General features: G+C 39.6%; 1 protein-coding gene across 4 annotated transcripts in view; it reads left to right on the top strand.

Moving 5' to 3' along the window:
* LOC144260769 (sodium channel protein type 5 subunit alpha-like) overlaps positions 1-13,651 on the top strand; it is a 263,536-nt gene that overhangs the window by 118,838 nt on the left and 131,047 nt on the right. For all 4 annotated transcript variants that reach the window (XM_077809502.1, XM_077809501.1, XM_077809503.1 and 1 more), the window contains one exon: positions 440-796. In XM_077809502.1, coding sequence (XP_077665628.1) covers positions 440-796 — 357 coding nt within the window. The remainder of the gene's footprint in view (positions 1-439; positions 797-13,651) is intronic.

Genomic DNA, 13,651 nt, shown 5'->3' with positions numbered 1-13,651 from the left:
TGATTTATTTTATAGTTATATGATATGAATGAGAAAGTCAGCAATTTTTCAGAAATAGTGTGTTGTGACACTTTTGTATTTTTATATCTGATGTTGTAAGCAAGTAGTTTTTAAGTGCAGTGAAACTTGGAGAACGCAAGACAAATCCGACTCCTGAAAGGGGTACGGTAGACTGGAAAGGTGGACACACCCATCTAATCCTAATGCTGCATAGCATATTTTCTGAAAAAATTCATTGCCTGTCATGTGAGAAGCACAAATTGTACTGTAATAAGTATGGCTATGGTGAGTCTAACAAAACTGCTGCTAAAATCACTCTGTACTGCACATCTACTGTACTAGTATTAAAAATATTTAATATTTTACCCATTTTTAATAATTCAGAACCAGAAATGTCTGTCATTCTATTAACAGACATTGTTTTATGTTTTGTTCACAGCTGAGAGTCTTCAAATTGGCAAAGTCCTGGCCAACCTTAAATACTCTTATTAAAATCATTGGTAACTCAGTGGGTGCCCTGGGTAACCTCACCCTGGTTCTGGCGATCATCGTCTTTATTTTCGCTGTGGTAGGAATGCAGCTTTTTGGAAAAGACTACTTGCTAAAAGTCAACAAGATAAGCTCTAATAACAATTTGCCCCGCTGGCACATGAACGATTTCTTCCATTCATTCCTTATTATATTCCGAATTCTCTGTGGAGAATGGATTGAAACCATGTGGGATTGTATGGAAGTAGCTGGGCAACCGTTGTGCCTTCTCGTCTTCTTGCTGGTCATGGTGATAGGAAACCTAGTGGTGAGTTTTCATGATTGTTTTTTCATATTTCTATTGTTTGTATGCAAATGTACTCCCTTTTCTCTCAAGAAGTTGCAGATCTCCCATGATGCACAGGTATTATTCCATATCTATTACTTTCTGGAAAATTGTCTACTTTCTTTTTCACTCAAAGAATTCTTTTTTTTATATCTCAAGGACAAAAACTGCAGAATTGCTTTACTGATTTTGAAAAAAAATACGTATTAATTCTCAGAGGAACATGAAGGTTTTCAATAGAAAAAAGGAACTTGAATTGATGATAATGATTCCTTTTACTTAAGTTCCACTAAAGGCTTGTGTGTTTTAGTCAGATGTAAGTGATTCATGGGCCATGTGCTGTACAAAAGTGAATTCACTTTAACTGTCTCCATACCAGAAGCTATTTTTAGTTCAGTTCATTTTTGGACAAGAACATACAAACCTTACAGCTAACATTGTGTCTTTGCACTGTCTTTGAATGTATGTAGCCTGCTTGGTCTATGGAGTTTAGGTTATGTTTACTGTAAAGTCACTTCCTTGTTTGTTTTGTAGTAGAATATCCCATAAGTAAAGAATGAGTTAAATAAGCTCTGAACCTATTAACGCTGAATCTTATGTCCCTGTTGTCATTTTATGGAACACTTTGCTGGCTTGCACTCATTGTGGAAATGTTTTGCTTATTCAGCTTACAGAGTGTGTCTGACATTATGGATCTGATGGGTTTGGTGTTGATACAGTAAGCTGTTTAACAGTGGATTTTGTCCCTGTTTGCTTTATATTATTCTTTTCAGAACTCAACATTTTGGTTTGAAGCTCTTAGTGTCGGATACCATGACTTTGGGGAAAGGAATTGAAGGAAGCAGAGTGAGGCATTTATATTTGAAAGCTAAACTAAATTAAAAATATTTCGAAAATATTTGACAGAGATTGCAAATTATCTTTTATGGCTGTTGACTGCAAAGCAATGTAAATATTAAAATCTGGTTTACAAAAGGTTTTTAAAAATGTGCACTTTTTACAGATTTTCCTTTGAAGCTACATTTGGCCTGAAGAATTAGGACACAGTGATTTTTTTTTCTGCATATCGAATATGCTCCTTTCTTGAGGGTTGGCAGAGGAGCTGGGAAATTAACCTTCCCTTGCCTTTCATTCCAAACAGTTGTTTTACTCTTATTTAAACAATGGACTTGACCTGTGTTAAAGAAAATTGAAAATCATATCTAATAAATATGAGAGAGAATATGCTAATATACCAGATCATTCACTGTTACTTTCAGAGAGAGAGTAGTCAAGTCCATTTTTTCCCTAGTTATTAACACTCATCATGTATCCTTAGACAGCCTGCGTGAGGATCAGGAAATATAAATCAGATTCAGATGAGATTACACTAACATGGTATATATTTAAGCCTGAGTACTTATCAGCAAACCTTTCCAAATGGAAAAACAGATACTGATAGATTTCAGAGTGCATCAGCATGGATAATTCTGAAGTCACCAGCCTATCGAAAATACAAATGCTAACTTTATCGTTTTCAGGAAACAGTTTTGTAGGCATGCAGCAACTGCTAAATAATTTGGAAGTGATTTATTGTAGCTTAATTAGTTCATAAGAAGTAGGAGAAAGGGTGAGAATGTTTGGGGTTTTTTTTAACCTGACAGGAGAAGGGGAAAGTAAATAGGATGACAAATTCTGAATCATGAGAGTTATGTAAACAAACCACATTACACACAGATTTTACAATGTTGATCTTAATTATCAGATAGCAGATTATGGGTTCTGTTCTTACTGAAATCAGTCGAAAAATTCCTATTGCCTTCAAGTGAGTGTTGGGTAGGACCCAGAATCTTTTACTCACCTGCTAAATAGAATTAAAGTCACAAAGTGTGTTTAGAATATGATTATCTTAAATGAATCCTTCATCCTTCAGTGGGAGAAGGCTCCAGTCCTGTGTGCACTAGTATATATAGGAGATTTCTTTTTATAAATAACTCTAAAGCACTGGCATCTTTGTCAACAAGGTTTTTGACTCATTGTGCTCCTAGTTTCCTATCTGGGTTGCAGAACTCAGGTCTGAAAAGAAAAATATTTTCTTGTTGGATTGCACCTCAGTTGGACTCAGAACTCTTTCTTAGTCTCTGAGAGCATGAATGAATGCATACCATTTCTGCATATATAGTGGGTCTGCATACATAGTGCACATCAAGATTAAGTATATGTGAAATAAATGGATAGGTACTTTGAATAGTGTCCATAGTGTCTTTCCCTGCCGCATCTCTAAGTAGTCACATAATGTGGAGCATATTTACTTTTTAAACTCCTCCAGTCCTCTTTTTAACAATGAACTGGATTGGACTTCCGTGAAGCTATATATATATATATATATATATATATATATATACACACACACACACAGGTGATTCAGAGGCATAAATGTTATGATCACATGACATTTGGCTTCTTGAATCTGTCTCGTATATACTATTGTGCCTCACTAACATAAATTCTGATGTACTCTAAAGGGGACACATGGTAGCTCACTAGGTGCCCTGGATAACCTCATGCTATGTAACAGTTTAGCTGTTGGTTGGCTGGAATTTTAGTAATTCCTAAATCTTCAGCGTAAATCTGTACTCCCTGAAAAGTATGTTGGTGTATTATGGTGTAAATATGGAATTCTCCTTATTGCTAGTCAGTTGACATTGGAGTTATCTTTATAACATTGAACCCTAGATCATAGCCATGAAATTATGCACTGTGTAACTGTTTTTAGCACCATTATACCATGATGCTGTCATCACATTGCATTTCAAGTGTCACTGGTGTTGATCTGGAGGGTATTACAAAATCAGAGGAAGAATGTAATAGGCTCTCCCACACTTATAGGAAACAGCTTCTGAAATCTCTAACTGCATACTTATGTTTACAGTAAAATCTTACAAATGAGTTAGCATATTTCAGATAGAAATTTAGGTTATTGACGTTAATAAGGCAAAGTATAGACAGACAAGTTATTAAAAAGGAATATAGTCAGTTCTGTAATGAGGTGCTGTGACATTCCCAGCTGCTGTTAGTGAAATCTACTTGTGCCTCATCATGTCATGTGGGCTGACACTAAGGACCTACATGTGATGCCACTTGCCTGTCAAAAGAGAATTTTGTAAGATGAATTTGAAAATGTTAGAATACTAGCACTACACTTGAATATGATTGACGAAGCAATGCCAGAAGCAGCATCCTTGCCAACTGTTTGTTTGCGCGGATACACTCCCACACTTCTCCTTTAAAAGCATTTGCTAAGTATTTTCCCTTTTACTCTGAAGATGTATACCAATGTGACATCCTCTAATGAGAGGCCACCAAGTTATGCCTGCCCCCTCCCTTTCCAAGCGCCTCTGGGACATCATCTTCTTCAGCACCAGGACCCACAAGCCTCTGCCAGATTTCACTGCTGCCTTTACACAGCCATTTTCCTCATTCTGGGGTTATAAACATCTCAGGATGCATTGTGTTTAATTAGGGAAAACAAAGGAAGTAATCAAGCAGTTAGCCAGCAGAACATATCTTAAAGATACAGGGGAAACAGGCTTACCCTGCCAGACCTCTAGGGTTTCCCTAGTTACTTCATAGTACTTTATGGAGCACCTTAGGCCACAGAATGTGGTAAGTAGCAGTGGAACCTGCAGGAGTGATACATAATTAAGAGGACTGGGGCATGAGGCTGATACATACAAGAACCACCATGTGGAAAGCTACAGTATTAGAGGCCAGTTATTTAGGTTTTAATTATTTGTGATGATTTTACCTCAAGATGGCTTAGAACAATTTTGTTTAATAACAAACTCTAACTGCAATGATAATTTAAGTGCCTGGCAGCAGAGCTCCCCACATGGCTTTAATGAGATTTAAACTGGCCTGCTTTAGGTAAACTAAGTGGAAACTTTTCTGTTAAAAAAAGCTAGATATGCCTGGAGCCTGTTTTCCCCCACACTGTTTCCATTTCTCACAAGCCTTTAATGCATATTCTTTCTGCCTTAACATAACATGATGCATGATTGTGACACACTTAGAAATCTGAAAATGTCAGCATTCTTGAAACAAAAAGCTCGTCCTTCTCTGTTTTTCAGGTTATAACTCTTATCATGCAGGATAGAGAATCTAATTAGAAGGTTCCTTGAAATGGAACTCTGGGAGGATGATAGTAAATTCAGGTTAAATTAAAACTGTAGTCTGAAATTGGTTTTATGCCAGCATATGTCAAGCCTGGTTCACCACTGTGTTACTCTACTTTTGTTCCATTGATAAAATAGTGTAAAACTGGTTTGGCTTCAGTAGAATTTGCAGAGATGTGAGTAGAGAATCAGGGCCAGTTACAGAAGATATGATTCAAGCATGACATTTCAGATTTTCTCCCCACATTCCATCACAACAGACATCAGTGAAGGAGTACTTGCTGACAGTCCCTTGATTTGTACATCCTGAGGCAGGATGGAGTAAGGCTTCATTCTTGATGGAGTAAGGCTTTAGACTCTACAACTCACTTCCCCCATTGGTCTGACAGAGCCTGACTTCATTGATATTCAGTGTACATTTCCACAGACTGGTCCGATAATTCAGGCAGACCATGCAATTGTCTATGGTGGCAGAAGAAATACAGAAACCAGACATGGAAAAGTAACTATACCCTCTTCTTGCAGCAGATGCCTCTCCCTGGGTGCAAGAACCCTGCCTATGGCATCTCCTTTCCCTTCCCCTGCTGCCTATTCCATTTCCTTCCCCACCCCCCATCCTGTAGCTGTGACTCCCCTGGCCTCTCACTCCAAGCATAGACTTAGGCAGATTCCCTGCCGCCTGGATGATTGGGACCCAACAGTCCCTGCCCGGTCTGAGACTAGACCAGATGAGGCATGCTAAGCCCTGATTAGTCCTCATCACCTGGAACAGTAACAGCACCTTTCCCTTCAGGGAGCAGGGTGTGGAGGAGACCAGTGAGAGGTACCCCCTCTTCTGTAGAGAAAATGGAAGAATCTGAAAGAAACTCCCTTTCCCAAGTGACTGAGAGTCTCGTAGGCTCTCATGAGAGAGGATTTGCGTGCAGAGGGGCATTGTGTGTAGAACACAGATAGTTGTGTGTGGGGCCAGCAAGTGTGTGAGAGAGACAGGGAGTGAGTGGGGAGGGGGAGAGACTGTGATTGGGAGTGGGGGTGTATGAGAGGCAGGGAGTGAGTGGGTAATGGAGAGAGGCTGTGATTGTGAGTGGGGGTTTGTGAGAGGGACGGAGTAATTGCAGAGGGGAGAAGCTATGATTGGGAATGGGGTGTGTGAAAGAGGCAGGGAGTGAGTGGTGAGGAGGAGAGGCTGTGACAGGGTGTGTGAGAGAGGCAGGGAGTGAGTGGGGAGAGGCTGCAATTGGGATGGGGGGTGGTACCGAGCATAGGGGGCACTGGGCTCGGGGTGCTGTTTTTGTTGTTAGCGAGAAAAGGGAAAATAGAATCTTTGAAGTAACATGTTTCAGGTGTTCCGCATGTGGATTCATTTTTCAATAACCTCCTAGAGTGTTCTGGACTTTTGTAGAATGTCACAGAACCTTCCAGACTTTCTGAGAACTACATTTTCCTCCAGCATCCTAGAATGTTGTCAACCACACCCTTGCAGGTATTTAAGGGGTGGGGCATCACCAATCAGTCAGTGAGATATAAGAGGGAACTGAAGTTAAGTGAGAGCCCTGCTGTGATATTGTGAACCTTGTTTTATTGTGTAATTGTGAAAGTGTACTTGTGTTTTAGGACTTGAGTGTAAGTAGTGACTAATGCAGGACATATTTAATGAGACACCAGAGATATCTATTGAACCCCTATCTATGCAACAACATAAAAGAAAAACTGTTCCTTCTTTTGCCATGCTTAAGACATACTGTTTGATGACTTTCACAAATGGTGTAAGTTGTGTGGCGAGCTCAGCTTTTCTAAGCTCAGACTCATTAAAACATATCTTCGATTGACAATGGCCGAAGAGAGGCGGATGTCACTTGCTATTTTATCTCTTGAAAATGTCATTGGCCAGTCTTTGGATTCAGTTCGCAAGGGCAAAGGTGAAAAAGCGCTCTTTTGAACTAAAGGACTAGGGTTAACATTCTAAGGTTGTCACCTACTGTAACACGATTTAATACTGGTCCACCCAGTTTTGGTGCACAGTTCAATTTCTTGATGTTAGTACATTTCAGTTATTCTTAAAATTAAAAAGTTTCTATAAGCTTATAGGAAATTAATTTTCTTTTTATTTGCTTATATATGGCATGAATAAATATAGATTTACAGATCCTTGCATGCAAATTTATCATCTTATATGTCAATGATAAATCATGCGTGTAAATCATGCATCCAAGTCGTGAAATGGAAACAAATGCAATAAAAAATAAGGTATTCAGAAGTTTAACAAATGGAGGGGGAGTATCGCAGAAGCTCCTTGCCTGGGGCATCATTTGATTTAGGGCTGTGAGAGAGGCAGTGAGTATAAGCAATGGGCAGAGCTTTGGTAGTGAGGAAAGAAAGGTAGCAGGGGATGGTTGATGGCAAGAGTGTGGCAGAGAACGGAGTGATGGAAAAGGGAAAGAAGGAAGAACAAACACAGGGTAAGTTTAAAGAAGTTAATGTTGAATAGACTTCAGTGCCGTTAGTTAACTAAAATACACACAGTACCATGGGATGGGACAGACGAGATGGACTGGGCAGGGCGAAAGGGAAGGCAGTGAGTGAGTGTACTGCAGTTCCTATCAGGCAGCCAAGTGCATCAGCCTGGCCCTGCATTGAAGACCTTTCTGTTTGCTCAGGCAAAATTTCACCTGCTGTGATTTTGTGTGGGGAGTTTGACTAAGCTCTCTCTTTCTTGGTTTTTCTTTGTTCTGAGATGCACTATTATATACTATGTGAATAAGAGCAACTGAGCTGAGCCACAAGAGAGCTACTTATTTACACTGCCCTCTTATTTAGAAGCTTATTTTTTCAAAGCAAAGCCAAGAGTCCCACTGACTTTAATGGAAGTTGTGTAAGGCCTTAAAAGGGACTATATCCCTGCCTCTGCCTTTCATTTCCCGATGCTCCTCTCCTTATCCTCCGCCCACTCTACGCACCTTGCTGCTCCATTTTTCTCCTCCTTTCGTTTTTCTCTTCATGCTTTTTTTCTCACTGATCCATACACTTGGAATGACATTTCCTTTCCAGTCCACCATGCGTCCTCACTCCCCAATTCCAAAATCCACTTCCTGCCCCTTGCTTTCCAGTGTTGTCCTTTGCACCTTCTCTCACCTACCTCATTCCTCATTTAATAAATATCAGAATTTATACAGGAAGGATCATTGATAATACATAGGGTAGGAAGGATTAGATTTTTATCCGTAAATGTCAATAGACATCTGTCTCACTGGGCGCACACAAACTGAAAAAAATATTTTCATCCATAATTGAAATTTACATATAGGCAAAGTAAGAAAAATGCTGCTGGAGAACTTCTAAGAGTTTGACTTAAGGATATTTGAAAATTTATGTTTTAACTGTAAAACTTTAAATCTGTGTCTACTGCCATTAAATAGTTGTTGTGACAGGCCCTTCTCTAACACCCTCTCCCCACTAACTTCCTGCATCTGTGAAAAGTTAAATTGATACAAATTTTAAAAATCTTAAAAATAAACACCAATATTATCTGTCAAAATTATATTTTAACATCTTGAATTCTGCCAAGCCTAACTATATATAACTCCTTTTCCTTTCCTTATCTCTTATCTGCACTCTTGAAGTTCGTCTGGCATAAACTGGGCAAGGAACAGGCCCTGTAAAGCTGCTTCTATAGTCGTAATGCTCCATGAATATTTGAGAGGAAAAACAAAGCAAATTCAGAATGGCAGCCAGGATTTTGTGGCTTCCTCGGTCTCACCGTAAGCTTGCTGTTTGTCCCACAGGTCCACTTTTAAAGAGAGGACACTGTGGCTTATCTATCTAGTGCCTGCACTGACCCTACAAAAATCCTGGCTATATAGACATTTTTATAAAATGTACATTAATGTTAGGTCAGTCAAAATATGGGCCTTGTCATAATTAGAATCCTGTGTAAATCACAATGTCACCGTAATTTTTAAAAATATTTTTAAAAGGAAAATGTCTACAGCAGAGTCTTTAATATAAAAATTTACCTTAGCTAGTCAATGTTTCAAGGACTGAGTGAATTTTACAAATAAGCGTCACTTGTAAAATTCATTCCGTGCAAACTCTGTGAAATTCAATACTTTGCCATTTACACTGTGATGAATTTTCTTAAAAAAACAAAACCCCTACGATTTACACAGGGCCCTAATCATAGCCCCTAGGATTCATGTCTGGATCTCCCCCTTTCCACAAGGAAGCAGGGATCAGCCACCATTGCCACAGCACCTCCCTTGCTTCAAACTTCACAGGTAGACAGTGAGCAGGCCAGGGTAATAGGGCTAAGGATTGAGTGGGGAAGTGTGTCATTTCCTAACATCCTATGATTCCTACAGATATTTCCTTCTGTAGCCCCCCATTGTGAAGCTGAGAACACCCCTTCAAAGGGTGTCCCAATGACAGCCACGAGTCCTGCCAGCGTGCATCCAATAGAGATATGCCACCAAGGAAGGAGGGGAAGGGCAACATGGACACAGAGCCAGTGTGAAGGCAAAACTAGCATGGGGCCCTGGCCTCCCAATTATCTAGGGGAGATCCACTGGGTTTGTGGGCAGGAACTATGGCCTGTTTGCAAGAGGTAAAGGAATGTCAAGTGCAGAACTTTACAGCCAGTCGGAAAATGGGAAGAAAAGTCTGAGGAAAATCACATGGTGACTTCCTACCCTGAATCCCCTCCCATGGGTGTCTACCTGAGAGGGGACCATCAAGCCCTATGTAGGTACCTAGTAGCCAGTAATTATGCATTTCATCAAGTGGTTATGTACTTGATGAAAATGTCCAAGTTGTTTGTTTATCTAATCACATATATTCAGGGTTGTTTTTCCTCTCTCTTTTTCAAGTACTTAACAACAAAGCAAAGGAATCCGCTGCTAACCAAAGCATTAGGGATGTGATAAATATTTGATTTTGATTAGACTGGCATACTAATGTTGCCTTTTGTTCAATGTTTGCAATCAAGTAAACAGAACATCAAGAAAAGGCACAAATGATGAGTTGGGATGCATTTCTAATTTAATATGTTGCACACAGTTCCTGTGAATATCTTTTAGATTGCACACTTTCTGAGGCAGGGACTGTCTCCATCTGGGACACAGATGGCAGAGGAGCAGATAATAAGGCAATTGGGGAAAGAGAGGGGACCATCAAGAGCTATGTAGTTAACTAGTATCCAGTAATTATGCATTTTACCAAGTAGTTATGTACTTGGTGAAAATGTCCGGATTGTTTATCTAATCACATAAATTCAGGGTCTTTCTTTCTCTCTCTTTTTAAAGTACTTGACAACAAAGTGAAGGGACCTCTTCAATGCAAATATCAAATATTTCCACTCCACTACCCTCAGTCTCTCTAAGGGAGTGGTCAGAAGGTGTCAGGTTTATATGTGAGCCAATGTCTAGGTGCAGTGATACTTGCACTGTATATAAATCCTTTGACTAGCTCAATGGATAGGTGCATTTACTTCAAGAAGTCTTGGCTTGTGGCCCAATCAAAGCCCATTGAAGTCAGTGGAAAGATTCCAGCTGACTTATCTGGGCTTTGGATCTGGGGCTTAATGGTTAGGTCTGAGACATTCTCAGACATCAGGAGTATCTGTACAAGGCATTGTTCAGCACCACTTGTTCACTCACTCCTTCTGTGGGCTGGAGGAAGAGCAAGGGGAAACATGGACATAGACATGTGGGATTCTTCCCAACCTGTACATACCTGCCACTGCAGATCAGAACCAGTCTTGAAAAGGGCCTTTGTATAGTGTCATCATTTATCCCTGCCATAAGACCAGTGACAGGGTCAATAAAGTCAAAATACTTCTGTGCTCAGGATAGATGCAATTTCTAATAGGAATGGCTGGTGGAAGTTTTAGTCCAAAGGTCAAATTTCAAGAATTTCAGTGGCAAAAGCTTGTTAGAGCTGTCACTATGGTGGTAAAGGGTGCATGTTGGGGACCAAAGATAAGGTCAGTAGCTTTGTTTGAAGCACAGATAAGGCCAATGACTGAAGCTCTGTCAAGATGCCAGCATTTTTAGAACACATGAAGCATTTTGCAACAGGTTTTCAAGACCTGGGCTTCCTTTATTATACAATTAGTAAAGGATGCTTCATTCCAGAGGAACAAGGAAGCGAGGTCTCAATTCATTAAGTTTCTTGGCTCCAAAAATGCATTCACATGGAATTAGGACACATGCTACAGTTTATAGCAAGTTTCCACAAGTCTTATTTTCTTTTCAGTTTTTCTGTATGCTGAACTAGAACTGCTGTGGCCAATTTTCTTGTTTTCATTATATTTCCCCAAAGAGATGTACCACCCAAAAATTGCAGCTGAGTTTGGCCCAAATGATGCAATCCTGAATTAACTAATTATTTAGCACCTAATAACAAACATTTTCTCATTTAAATACGTGTGAAATATTTTTTAAAAAGGAAGAACTGATTAAGGGGGTCGTTAACAAGTGCCGCTCTGAAAGTAATACAATCTCCTTGGAGGGGAATACAGTATTTATAATGAAGCTCTTACCCATTGATCTGATAATTAACATAAATTAAGGCCTAAAACTGCAAAAAAAGAAAAGTGTGTACTTTAGCAGGAAACTCTGGGAAAGATTATCATGCCAGGAATCTTCAATCAGGATTTAGTAGGAAGTTCTGGAGAGGATGAATAGTTCTCTTCCCTGTCCCATGTGGCAGCAGTCTTCTTGCATAGGAATTGACAGACAAGATGAGACTGGATCAGACCAGAGGTCCATCTAGTCTAATATCCTGTGACCAGCACCAGATGTTTCAAAGATAGGTGCAAAAAATTTCAATAGGGTTTTGCTCTCTTCTGCGTACACTCACAAAAGGCCCCATCCATTTGATGAGAATCTAGGTAGGGGTAGATAGCAGGTGGTAACAGTAGATGCCTAGGAGGCGGGTACTTAAACTGCATCAGCCCATAATGATAAAGCACAAAATCGAAAGTATCCCTTTATATTTCTCTTTGCAATAAGGTTATTGCACTGGAAATTAAATTCTTCATATAACCCTTTACTAAAGTAGTATGGTCAAGTCAGCTCCTTCAGGAGATCTTCTTTTGAATTCCATTTTTTTTTGTCATTCTTTTTTGGCTGCATAGTCTGTATCATTATTTCATGCATGACATAGCCCAAGGTTTTCCAAAATAGGTGAAAGAACCTGTGCCAGCTCATCCACATGCCGTCAGAAGCAAGCTCTTATTGTAAAAAATAGAATGCAAATTGAAGCTTACCCTTATTAGGATTAAAAATGGCTCGTGTCCAGGGTTATTCATGCTTAAAAAATGTTTACAAAATGAAAGAATTTATTGTTGACTTCCAAAAAGGAAAAGATGTAACATTGTGTACTAAAGGTGCATGAAATATCAGCTTCTTGCTAGTGCTTAGTTTCCTACTGTCCCAAATTTAGGTATATTTTACAATGCAAAATGAATCCATTTCCATTTTAGACAGTGACTATCAGTTTTATATGAGGAAGCAAACAGTGCAGTGTCTAGCCAGAACAGTCTTAAAGGAAAGAAGTGAAAGACTCACTTTATGATATTCCTAATTAAATAATTGACTCCTTTGTTAACTATCACATGGTGTTTGGTGTTGAGTAATTGTGGTAATTAACAGTTATGGTATGTGTTTATATCTTGTTATAAGAAGTGTACTTGGTAACAGTCGATTATAGAGGTTTGCTTTTCATTAATGGAAAAACTGAGCAAGTATCTTTAGTGTTGGAAGCGGTTGTATGTTTGGTTTCTGTTTCACAGATAAAATTCAGGGTTTGTACAGGATGTGTACTACTGTCTGGGGACTCCTCATTAAGGAATCTCAACAAGATTTCACCAGCTGATATGGCTTAATGGAGGACAGTGCTTATGCCTTAAACACGAGACAAGGTGGGTGAGGTACTATCTTTTAGTGGACCAACTTCTCTTGGTGAGAGAAACAAGCTTTTAAGTTTGTCCAGAGAACTCTCTTCTTCAGGTCTGGGAAACCTGCTGTGTCACTGCTAAACACAAGGTGAAACAGATTGTTAGCATAAGTAGTTCACATATATTTCAAGGGACCATTCCAGGTGAAGCAGCCTGTTAACACCACTCCAATGGTAGAGAGGAAAGGAAGTGGGGGAAAAGCAACTGGTGTTAGGGGGTTGTTAGTGGGTTACAGATTGTTGTAGTAAGTCCTTTCTCTCTGCACCCAAGTGAATTCCACCCTCAGGCCCTGATTCTGTGTTGTTATCCATGCTAGCACAGCCATCTGCCCGCTCAGGTCACTACACCAGATTGGGGCCTACACAGTCTCTTGCTAAGAACCTTCAGATTTACCCTTTTTAATTTAATACTGTCACTTTTCTGCTCATTGTATGGTAACTCAGGAGGCTGGTATTGATATCAAGAGGCTGCTGTGGTGGTTTTCCTGTTTGACAGTTAAGATCAGTGAAAACATTCCCATGGATAATGTGACTTGTCCCTCCCCATAATCACATCCCGGTGAGAGTGGCAGGGGTAATGACCTTCAAACATGTGTCCTTTGCAGATGTGTATGATTGATCTGCCAACCTTGGCATTTATGTCATACTCATCACCATGGTATCTGCACACCTTTGATGACATTACACAAACATAATCCACCTATTTTATCCCTGTTTATTGTTAACCAGT

This window comes from Eretmochelys imbricata, chromosome 2, assembly GCF_965152235.1.
Source record: "Eretmochelys imbricata isolate rEreImb1 chromosome 2, rEreImb1.hap1, whole genome shotgun sequence".
Taxonomy (NCBI): domain Eukaryota; kingdom Metazoa; phylum Chordata; order Testudines; family Cheloniidae; genus Eretmochelys; species Eretmochelys imbricata.
This window is presented reverse-complemented; position numbering and strand designations above follow the sequence as displayed.